The following is an 11,339-nucleotide window of genomic DNA, read 5'->3' on the forward strand; positions in this document are numbered from 1 at the left end:
GTTAGACTAACTTGTATAACTAAGGGATATCCCGGCCCTTGTCCGGGATAAATTTTTAAATAATTAACGAGGAAAGGGGTGCTCTTTTTCCTCGCCGTCGCACCTTTTTAAGGGTCGGTGAGGTTTTTTATGAGGCACATTTTTAAATTTACATTCTTTTTTATTCTTTTTTTCTACCCACTTAGTTTAAAATCCTATCAATTATAGCCTTCTATTTAATTATTTAAATTCTTTTAAAACGTTTTTTTTTTATTATTTATGCCTAACGGGGTCCGAATCCCGTTAGGCCAAGTCCCGTTCCCGTCCCATTACTTAACGGGACGGGATTCCCGTTTGGTCAATTAACGGGAGTGGGACACACGCGGTAGCGGGAGTGGCGGTATCTCCCGCTAAGCCACGTTTAGTCCTGAGGCCAATTTTACCATATTTATTTTACAAAAAATTATAACCATCTTACTAAAACATTTGAAATTACTATATAATCAACGTTTCGTAAATTTTAGATAAATAATAATAAAAATGATGTGACATACTATATAAAAAATGATTATTTATCTAAGATTTACGTATGTAAATATATATAAATTGTTATTTACTAAGATTTACAAAATGTTGACTATTTAACAATGTCAAATTGTAAATGTAACTGTATAAAAGTCCTTTATTTTACTACTATCCAACTGCCCAATTTACCGTACTTCAAAATTATTCTCAATTTTCTTTTACATTAACTCGATTTCAGAGCAGTAATTTACATCCAGGGACGAAGCCAAAATTTCACTTTAGAGGGGGCTAATTTGTAAAAAAAAATCAGAGAGGGCTAATTTGTAAATTTTAAAGGTAAAAATTTGTAAAAATAAAATAAAAAATGGGTAAAAAGTGCAAAAAAAAAAATTGAGGGGGGCTATAGCCTACCCTCACTTACACTTGACTTACATCTAACAAATTATATTTAATTGTTCCATATTCCCAAAGAGGAATTTAATTACTTTTCTTCTATAAATAACCATTTTCCTATCCATCTACACACTCAAAATCGAAGTATTCCAGAGTCTTCCAGTTATTGATTTGAATTCTTTTGTTAATTTACAGTAATGGCTGGTTTTTCATTCTATATGGTTGGATGCAAGGTGATGAATTTCATTTTTTTATCCAGATCTTTGACTTGATCAGGGTATTTTCAGAGATCACGTTTTATTTATTTATTATATTGTCAGTGATTTTACTATGATTTACTAGTTTTTCATTTGTTTTGCGGGACGATGAATGTAAGTCCACTATCTCTTTTAAGTTTTTAATTTGATGCTAGAACGATGAATGTAGTGAACATAAAATTTGATGTATATATGAGACATTATTAGTAGAAAAATAAAAACTACATAACAGCTTATCCATAACATAGTAATAAGAGGCAATGCCTCCTCCAACTTTAACCACATGCCGTCACATGGCGTCGCCATATGACGACACGTGGCGGCCCTAATATTTTTTTTTGTCCTTGGCCTTTAATTATTATTTTTTTTCCTCCATCTCTCATCAATATATTTTGTTTCATTTTTTTATGTATATTATGATCATAATTACTAATACTATATTATACTATATCAATAACATACATTATTTGGATGTATAAAAATTATGTAATATTAATATTACACGTAGATTTTATATTAATATAAATATAAGAAACTTTGAATCATAAATGAGTTTTTTTCCATTCTTTTGTTATTTTTTTAAAAAAAATTATTAACAACGATTTTGCTAAATTTAATTTGATACAATTAAAAGTCTTTAACTTACTCTATTTTCCTTATTTTTATTTTTCACCATTTATTTAAAAACAAATAATAATTTTGCTGACTCGCGCAACACGCGTTGCCAAAACTAGTAACTATAAAAGCATTCAATTAATACCATTTTACTTGAAGAAAAAAAATAATATTAAATACTAATAATTAAGGACAGATCAACCTGGTGATAGGTGCGTTTATCACGCGTAAAACTCCTATTTCCCGAACCAAAAACCGACGAGTCCTCAAGTATTTTAATGTTTTTAGTAGGTTTTTGAGTAATTTCAGGTTCAGAGGAGCATTAGAGCATCTACAATCAATTTCGTGGAAAGATTATGGGATTCGGAGTAAAAATGGTCAAAATGGAGTCAAAATTGAGATGGGCAAGAAACTTGGCGACTACGCGCGCCGCGGGAAGACAGGATCCGAGACCGCGCGCCGCGTGCCTCTAGTCGCGCGCCGCGCATACGGGATCACAAACCACGAAATCACACAGAGTCTTATGCGCGGAGCGCACATAACCTGGAGCTGAGTCCGCGCGCCGCGCAGTGACTACCGCGCGCCGCGCGCCTTCGGATTACTGGAATATGAAATTAGCGATTTCTGAAGATTTTTGACCCTTGGATCGAATTGGAAGGCTCAGATCACTCCGAAAAACACACAACCAGGGCTAAAAAACACCTCTTGTAACCTAATTAACTCATTCTAGTTTGTTTTGAGTTTTTTCTACTTTTTGGCTGCACTTTTCTTTGGAGAGCGTTTGTTTGGGAGCGAAGTTGAGTCGACAATCCGACGAACAAGCAACCGTGAACTCCCGTTTTTAATAGTTTTTCTTTCTTTCCTTCACTCTCCATTACTTTTATTTCTCAATTAATTGATAGTTTCATTCTTCCTGTCATGAATCTCATAGTGTTTCTCTTATTTATGATTATGTTGATTATTGTTTTGATCATTATGGTGTTAACTATGGATTCCGTTAGAGGCTAGATTTTTTAGCGGAGTTGCGATGCAACCGGATTAAATTGGGTTAGGGGGTTCGTTAGGGTGAAATGCTTTGATTTACTTAATTATTCATGCTTGTGTGGATGTGTTCTTAATGCGTTCTTTAGATTGGCCATCTTTAGGATTGTTTTTAGGAGAATTCTGTCACTCGAGAGAGGGCGAAAACTCATGCTCATAATCCATGCTTCGTTTTGGTCTTAGGTTGCTAGACGGCTTAAGCTTAATGTAATCGTTTGAATTCTCGTGTTTATTGCTCGTGATTGTTTTAATAGGATTAGAGGCCGAGAGGATATATAATCCGTCAATTGCGTAGGTTGCTAGATCACTCGAGAGAGGCTAGTAATATCGTAGGGAGAATGAGATTAGCATGAGTAGAGTAGGTCAAGTTGTAGGAACCCGAAACCCCCGAGTCTTAATTTTCCGGTGAAGTCGTGACCCCCATTTTCTCTTATTTGAAGTTTCGTGTTAAATTTCCGTTGCTGTTTTGTTATTTTTTTTTTATTGTAGTTAATTCTTGCACCTCCCACCTTAATATAGTGAAATCAATTTGCTTTAGGTTGTTTAACGTCGCTAGAGTAACTAGTCTCTGTGGGATCGATATCCGTTACTTACGTAACACTATTACTTGTTCGATACGTCCACTTGCGTGCTAGTTATAAAAATATCGCAACACCTGGCTTAACGGAAATATCGGCCTTCCAATAAGCCAATAAGGACGGCTTAATGGCTTAACGGAAAATTTTCTTCCGTTAAGCCATTAAGCCGTTTCCGTTTCTTATTGGAAGCCATTCTTCCGTTAGGCCAATAAGCCGTTTTGATTTCAATTAAAATGTAAAATCAAAAGGACTAAAATGTTACGTTTTTAATAAAAAGGGTTAATATGCAAACTAAATTTTATCTTTACATACAAACTATATAATGAAAATATTTTCGAGACGTTTTTGTTTTAAGTAAGAAACGTGGACGGAACCACGAAAATTTTATTAATGAACCCTCACTTGTGGCGGAGGAAAACCGTGGTTACAATAAATATCATAAAAAGAAAAATAAAACGAAAGGATTACAAAAATTCAAGAAACATGATTATATTCTCATGTTTTCTAAGTTGACACCAAAATGATCAAATTCATCAACGGAAATAAACGTTTCTTGAGAACGATGTTCGTGTTGACACCAATCTTTGATGAATGATGTTGTGAAAAATTGGATTGAAATGAGTTATATTTATAGAAAAAAGGATGAAAGTGTAAAATTTTTAATAAATCCGTGTATAAACAGTAAAATAACGGCTATTTTTTTTACCATTGATTAAAAAACGGTAATCAAATCAATGGCCGAGATTAAAACGCAAGCAACGGTCAAATGTGTGCAACGGCTCTGACGGAAGCCGCGGAAGCCGAATTTCCGTGTAAACGGCTCCGCGGAAGCCTTCTTTCCGTATAGACGGAAGCCGCTAAGCCGAGCCACGCGCGGAAGGAAGGACGGCTTCCGCATTTCCGTCTCCAATAAGCCAGGTTGAAGGACAGATAGCAGTCGAGATCGAAAACGAAATTTCGGGGACTAAGTTTAAAATATTTTAAAATAAGGGACAAACTCTAATAGGATAAGAAAGTTTAGGAGCCAAAATAAAATAATACAATTTAGGTTGTAGTTTTCATTTTTCGAATTAAGCAAAACCATCTCGGTTTCCCCAAGTCCAACAATGGAAGGTTTACAGACGGCGTTCCGAAACTTCTCGAAAGACTCGAAGCTGCTCTCATCTGCGTCCAACTTCGATGGCTCTCGTCTCAACGAAGGTCTCTCTGCTGCTTTGTCCTCTTCCGACAACTCTCGCGTCTTGGTCACTAGACCTCCCAGGTTCATTAGCTCCTTCCTCTAATTACCGATCCTCATTGTTTTTTCCAGTGATTTTTTCGCTTCGTTATTTCTGTGAAATTTGAATCGATCGTCGAAAAATGGTTGTACAGACAAGTAATTTCGCTGTGGACGTGCTCAAAGCTGTGCGCGATCTGCTTCGTGGTCGGAGTGGTGGCTGGCTACACTCTCAAGCGGCGTGTCCGTCGCTGGGCGTCGAAGCTTCTCAAGCGCATGAAAGACGACTGACGATCGGACCTTCTCATCGTCTGGTCTTCGTTCGGTTTCGATTTGATAAAATTTTCCATTCGCCGAGAAAAAGTGGTACTCGGTTTGTAAAACTCGATCTATATCATGCATTTTTTAAGCTGCAATTTTCTTTTTTGGGGAAGCGCTGTTCTGGATTTTGATCTTCAGTTTTTCTTACACTGTGTTTAGGTGGCTTTTGTTGTTGTGAGTGTCACTCTTCAGAGCATATGTATTGTCAAAGAAAATAGAGCATGTGGTATATTAGTTACTTTGATGGTATGAGCTTTATAGTAAAAACATGGATTGATTGTCTTCAGGGTATTTTATTAAAAATATTTTGCTGAGATTATATTGAGCGATGTCTTTCTGTTGCTTCTGTTCTGCAGAACTGATTCTTCAAAATTAAGCAACGATTGTTCATTTTTTTGTACAAATTATTGGTGCTGTTACTACTTATGCTTAGACAAGGCTATTGATTTCTAAGCACTCAAAGTTCTGGATTCTCGAATTACTTGAATCTTTGTCAGAATAGAGCTGAAAAAACTATAACGTACTCTGTTTGTACTGTTTCTTCTTTATACACTCAGTTTATTAAATCTAGTTGTAGTTCAAGACATCACGTATACTTGTAGCAAAAATTGAATTTACATTTTCTTTTAGATTACTTTTATACAATATATATATATAGATATATTCTGTTTTCATGAATGAATAGTTGGAACCAATTCGGACTCGCTGGTGATTGTATGAGTTCAGAAATACTCCTTGTGGAATTCGAAGCGCGTGGATGTTTTGTGACTCATTTCGTGGGATAGCCTCTTTAATTCCTTCGCCAACACTGGCATTCCGCAGTAGAAGACTCCTGTGATTCGTTGAAACAAAAAAAAAACTTGGTAAACCTTTCTTATTATTTCTTACAATGTCGATTCAAGTGTAATAAGTGTTGCTGATTCCTTGAGTCTCAACAAACTGAAATCTATGCACTTATGCAGTTTCTGAGGCTATGCTAACAACTTTATGGGCCGAGTTTCGCATTTTAATTTCAAAATTTTTACCAAGACAAGGATGTGGTTCTTAATTTCCCCCATTCTCTCAACATCAGAAAATACTTTATCCTATAAACAATGATGTTGTGTAACCATAGACGGTCAATATACTGTAGCATTATAATTTTTTTTTCCTAAATGGAAAACTGTAAGTTAGTTGAAACATGAAGAATCGAGTTCATAGTGTTCTGAGATGTCCTTACCAACTGTTGCATACGGATGTTTTGATGCTATTTTGGTGAACACCTCTTTCCAGTTTGGTCTTGCAAAATGAGTTCTTACCTGCAACAAGGCCAATGTCAAAGAACTCACTGTTAGTGGTTTGTGAATTAATACACAGTTTTTGAGGATGACTAGAATGCTTACGCGGGTGCCAGAAAGGATGTCGTAGCCATGTTTAGCATGGTTGAGAGCTTGGACCATGGTGATCAGAGTTGACCTCGCGTCACCCTCTTCATATACACTCGTTAGGTAATTGTGCATCTCAATCTGACCCTGATATGTTCAACGGGGTAACAAGGTTGAGTAAAATGCTTTTAATTGGCATGTGCATGAGAAAATATAGTAATTTACCTTGTGGTCCATTTCTGCAACATCATCCATAACCTCTTTAAACCATTCAAAAGAGCCTGGTTCTCTTGTAACCCAGTAGAAATGAGCATTTGTAATCCTCTGCGGTTTCTTCTTTACACCGGGTGTCACACTCGACGATGCAATACTGTTGGAGCTGTCATCTGATCTACTCGTTTCGGTGTTTGAATCCTAAACCATTGATAAAACGCAGAGTCAGAGAAAGAGAAAGAAGTTGTCTCCAAAAAAGATGTGCAAAATTTCGTCAACACAGTACCAGTTCTTCAGATCTCGTCGTGTTGATGATATCTCTGACGATGCTTATAAAAGGTGTAGCTCCAATCCCAAGGCCGACAAGAAGCAACACATCATAGTTTTTGTAGTATTGGGCCGGGGCTCCGTACGGGCCGTCGACAAACAATCTGGGATGGCTGCATTTAGAGTTGTCCCGGATTAGAATTTGTTCTGCAGAAATATGAAGTTTAGAAGGTAAAATTTGCTGTCAAGAACACCTTCTGTGATATGGAATCTCATGCTGGCCAAAATGACCTCGACCAATCACAGCCGTCGGGTCGTTACCTTCAGTAACGACTCGGTGCAACTCCTGCGTCCAATCCCCCACTGTTCGGATGTGAACGCTAAGATAGTCGTCTCCGGGAGCGGAGGTGATCGAAAAAGGGTGCCTAAAAAGAAAACACAAAGAGGTATTATCAGAGTTTCAAAAGCGCCACGAAAGAAGATCTTTCGTAAGGAATTAGGGTCTGGACTCTCACCATTCGAAGGGAGAGATTGTTGTGCATTGCAGAAAAATGTATTGTCCGCTCTTGTACTTGAATCCCGTGGGCTTCGACAATATTAAGTTGAAAACATTCCCTGGCAATACGGTAACCTATTGACACCGCTCACACTCTGTCAATACCGTAAACCGGTATCTCAAACTTCGAGAAACTCCGAGAAAGAAAATCTACCTTCAAAATTGTGACCGAGTAGTGTTCAGATCGCCGTGTTCGCAGGTGCCTCTCGGCCATGTAAAGCAGGAACGGAGCCGAGACGTACATCCATGTCTGCAAAATAGTTTGGTCTATAAATATTCTATTTTTGCGACTCGCGTGTGTTTTGGGATCGTGTTTATTACCGTTTTCTGGTACCAGTCATGTGCCAAGTACAAGTAATAGCCGTGGAAGCAGAGCATAACGTAGACTATGCCGAGGAGGTGGTGGGAGTACCAGAAGGCGTTGAAGCCCGTGAGCTTGTTGAATGGGGCCGGAAGTCTGATCATGTTTCTGCGGAAGCGACGAGCCGCGAGAGTGAAGGAGATGATCATGAACACCACCATCGTGATTCCGGTCACTCCTTCGATCCCCTTCAGTAGATCCCTGTACGTCGGTTGTTTTCCCCCAAAATCCGTGGCAATGAGAGCGAATTTTTCCGGCGGAGCGCTCACCAGCCTTGGGAAATCGCACGCCAGGTGGGTCCCGGCGTGTACGGCCACCCCTACTGCTATAGCATAAGCTATTATCTGCCACACAAAGTATGTCAAATTTATTTATCATTATTTTTTAAAAAAATATCATTAGTATTACTATTGCTTTTTTAGCAACATATTTAAAGAATATTGTCATACTTGCTCCTTGAAATGATGTGATTGTATCACTCTTCTCACACATTTGTGAATAAAGAGCAATACGGCTAAACTAATATGTAGAACTCATCCGAATATCTCATGTATATGGCTGGAGGAATTGACCCATCTATAACTAAAATGAGGCAACTTTCCTTTTTTTTTTAGATTAAAAAAAAAAAAAAAAACCCTTACAATTCTACGAGTAATTTGTGACAATGTTGTCATAAAATAATCAGTTTTGTGACAACATTGTCACAAAGTGCTCACAGAATTAGAAGATTGTTTTGTTTTATAGGAAAAAAATTTACTCATTTATATGTCCATTTCTCATACGACGACTAAGCGGCGTTTGTAGAGATCATTCAAAATGATTCACGCAAATGATTTTTACCTTATGAAAGTTGATACTATCGTCGAATGGAATGAATGACCTAGCCTTGGTGGACCGGAGCCAAGTCAAGGTGTTGCGACAAACGGGGAAGAGTACGAGAGCCATGTTGAGCTTGAGAGTCTCCGCGGCCCCTTTGGCCACGGGAAGGCAATAGCCCATCACCTCGTACGAGTTCCTGTGCCTGTACTGCCAAAACTTCCATACGAAGAGACACGTCATCGCAACCACCCACAGAGCCAAAACCCACCCTCTTTGCCAATTCTCCACCACCGCGTACCGGACTGCCCCGCTTATTCTTCGGGCCACGTTCTTGGCCCGTAATAGCTGGCCTTGGTGGGTCTGGTGGGCCCGGCCCACGCTCCCAGTGCTCAGTGACCGGCTATAGTTCATGTACGTCTCTCTCTGCAGCAGCAACTCCTCCAATTGCCATAACTGTAAATAATCGCCCAAACCCGTCAAATCAAATTCGCGTTACGTCTTTTTTTGTTGTTCAAATTCATTTATTTGGTTGTGCTATTATGTACCTCGATGTATCCGAGGTTTTCGGGGTCGAGTTCTTCCATGATTAACGAAGCGTACTCCTCGGCTCGCTCCTTTAGCTGGCTAAGCTTGTTCGCCGAAGCGCTTAGCATGATGAGCTGTGGGTTTTTTCAAAGATTTGATTTAGTCAATGGTTAGTTTGACTTTGGAGAGTAAGGAATTAAAAATGATAATGAATAAAAAAATTCAAGTTTGTACTCTTTGTTGCACACACGTCCTGCTTAACGTGATGTTCATTAATAGTGAACAAAAAAGCAGTCAATCAAGATTAGGTAAATTAAAATTTATAAAAATATATTTAGAAACTTTAGAAGAATTTGTAGGTATTATATATTTGTTTTTTGGTTGCCACTGTATGAAAGATTCTTTCCAACTCACTCATTAATTAGATTAAAAGGGGTTCAATAGTAAATTTTCCTAGATGAAAAATACATCTAACTTGGTTCAAATATATAAAATAAAAATAGCATCTTACTTCCTGGACTTCATCTCTTGTGATTCGTCCATCTGAATTGCTATCAGCCCTGAGGATGACAGATGATTAAGGAAAAAAAATTAATATTAAAATAACATGAGGTCAATGAGAAAAAAGAAAAAAAAAACATAAACCCGGGAGACTCAACTACTACTATTATCACCTATGATTCACGCATCAAAAATGATTAATCTGTTATCTTCGTCATCTTCTTCAACTCATCATCAAAACAATTGGAAACATATTATTTCAAATAATTTAAACAACAAACCTAACAGCTCTTAGTAAAATAATAAGATGCTAAAAATAAAAAAATTATATTTTATTGACCAGTAACATGCAATGATTCATCCAATCCCCACCGCCACTGTTCAACCGCCGTAAAATATCGAGAGAGATCAGATAACTGACATTTCAAAGAAAATCTGAAGCCTGGCATCGAAGCTGTGATCGGAAATCTGGAGCCAAAAATCTCGAAGCTCTTCCTTGTTGACCTTGTCGATCTTCTGTCTCCTTCTTCTTGCCAATGCGTCGAATATCCCCAGAGCGAACTCCTTCGAATCCACCATTCCTTTCGTGTTCACACAGTACAATTAATCAGTATATATATACTAGTGAATCATCATGATCATGAATATATATATAGCCGTAGGTACGTACGGTACGTACCTATGCACTCGCCGAAGTCTTCTCTGCTAAGCAATCCGTTTTTGGCGAGGGAGTTGAACTTGGACTCGACGTGCGACCAGATTCGCTCCTCGTCGGAGCCTCTGGTGGCGGAGGTGCTCTTGTTGATGAAGCGGAGTCCGTTGAGAGCCCTCTGCGCTCCGGACCTCGTCCTCGTCAGCTTCGCCCTCATCCGCCGCGCGTCCCTCGCCGACATCGGCGCCGGAGAAGACGCCTCCCCGGCCTCCGACGACGCCCTGGACGCCGGCGCCGTCTTCAGCCACGGGAGCTTCCGCCGGATGCTCTTCGACACGTTGGAGACGCTCCGCGCCACCACTCCTCCGCCGGCGGACGAGGACGGCGGCGCCGGCGGGGGAGCGGCGACGCTGCGGACGACGATGGAGTCGTGGTCGAGCTCCAGGGTGACCTCGACGAGGTCCCGCTGGGAGTTCCGGCGGAGGTCGTTGAGGAAGACGGAGAGCATTGCGCCGCCCACTCCGTAGTGGTGGCTCTCTTCCGCCGCCACGTCATCATCGGCGTTGTCGTCCGGCAAGTCGAATCCCCGGCTGTAGCTCGACAGCTTCGAGCTGCTTCGCCCGAACGACGGCGACGATCTCATTTATTTATTTATTTACTTATTGTGTTACTGTTGTGATGATCGGTGGTGATGATCATAGGTTCTGTTTCTTTGGTTAAAATGAGAGAGCGAGAGAGAGAGAGAGATTTTCTGTCTCTCCGTGTGTTTGTGAAACTTCACTTACGTCTAAAATATGAAGGGAATAGGCAAAAAAATATACCAAAATGGAAAAAAGAAAAGAAAAAAAGAGAGAGGGTTTTGGCTGACTTGGCTCTTACGTTTGAGCTAAAAGCCTAAAAATGATCGCCAACAACAAAAGAAAAAAAAATAATGAGCGAGAGAGAGAGGGAGAGAGAAGAAGAATAGAATAAAACAAGACAAACACTTCTCAACCGACTCTCTCACGCAATTTCAACGCTTTCTTGCTTGGTCGATTGTGTTCTATATCTCCCTGTGGTTGAGTAGGTGAGGTTTTTTTAACATGAAAATTTAAGATATTTTTCCTCAAATTTTAAATATAAATTATTGCGCTATGCCCTTTTCTTGTCACCCATT

At 39.3% G+C, this 11,339-nt stretch overlaps 2 protein-coding genes across 3 annotated transcripts; one reads left to right on the forward strand and one right to left on the reverse strand.

Annotated features, from left to right (window-relative positions):
* Nucleotides 1–4,448: 4,448 nt before the first annotated feature.
* Nucleotides 4,449–5,242, forward strand: LOC149400164 (uncharacterized). Its single transcript, XM_089611284.1, has 2 exons — nt 4,449–4,649; nt 4,760–5,242. Exons 1-2 carry the CDS (start codon nt 4,495–4,497, stop codon nt 4,893–4,895), a joined length of 291 nt encoding a protein of 96 aa, XP_089467410.1. The 5' UTR covers nt 4,449–4,494; the 3' UTR covers nt 4,896–5,242.
* On the reverse strand, nt 5,073–11,037 carry LOC149400165 (Riboflavin synthase-like superfamily protein). 2 transcript variants are annotated; one of them, XM_089611283.1, is made up of 14 exons: nt 10,211–11,037; nt 9,953–10,112; nt 9,542–9,590; nt 9,051–9,164; nt 8,527–8,958; nt 7,647–8,030; nt 7,480–7,575; nt 7,285–7,400; nt 7,091–7,194; nt 6,789–6,976; nt 6,515–6,703; nt 6,308–6,436; nt 6,145–6,223; nt 5,073–5,757 (listed from the first exon to the last, which is right to left on the reverse strand). In XM_089611283.1, the coding sequence occupies exons 1-14, from the start codon at nt 10,824–10,826 to the stop codon at nt 5,648–5,650; spliced, it is 2,766 nt and encodes a 921-aa protein (XP_089467409.1). In that variant the 5' UTR covers nt 10,827–11,037; the 3' UTR covers nt 5,073–5,647. The 2 variants fall into 2 exon arrangements, with proteins under 2 accessions (XP_089467409.1, XP_089467408.1); XM_089611282.1 differs by having other exon boundaries at nt 6,789–6,942; nt 7,024–7,194; nt 10,211–11,036.
* Nucleotides 11,038–11,339: the final 302 nt, after the last annotated feature.

The sequence above is a fragment of the Urtica dioica genome, chromosome 4, assembly GCF_054948205.1.
Source record: "Urtica dioica subsp. dioica isolate 48M chromosome 4, U.dioica_male_clone48M_v1_H2, whole genome shotgun sequence".
Lineage (NCBI taxonomy): Eukaryota > Viridiplantae > Streptophyta > Magnoliopsida > Rosales > Urticaceae > Urtica > Urtica dioica.

Bases quoted from the DNA above. Each gene is read 5' to 3' on its own strand.
- LOC149400164 (XM_089611284.1), top strand. From the start codon at position 4,495: ATGGAAGGTTTACAGACGGCGTTCCGAAACTTCTCGAAAGACTCGAAG. The intron at 4,650-4,759 runs GTTCATTAGCTC...ATGGTTGTACAG, and splicing joins TTGGTCACTAGACCTCCCAG to ACAAGTAATTTCGCTGTGGA.
- LOC149400165 (XM_089611282.1), bottom strand. From the start codon at position 10,826: ATGAGATCGTCGCCGTCGTTCGGGCGAAGCAGCTCGAAGCTGTCGAGC. The intron at 9,591-9,952 runs GTCAGTTATCTG...TGTCATCCTCAG, and splicing joins CTTCAGATTTTCTTTGAAAT to GGCTGATAGCAATTCAGATG. The intron at 8,031-8,526 runs GTAAAAATCATT...TTTGTGTGGCAG, and splicing joins ATAGTATCAACTTTCATAAG to ATAATAGCTTATGCTATAGC.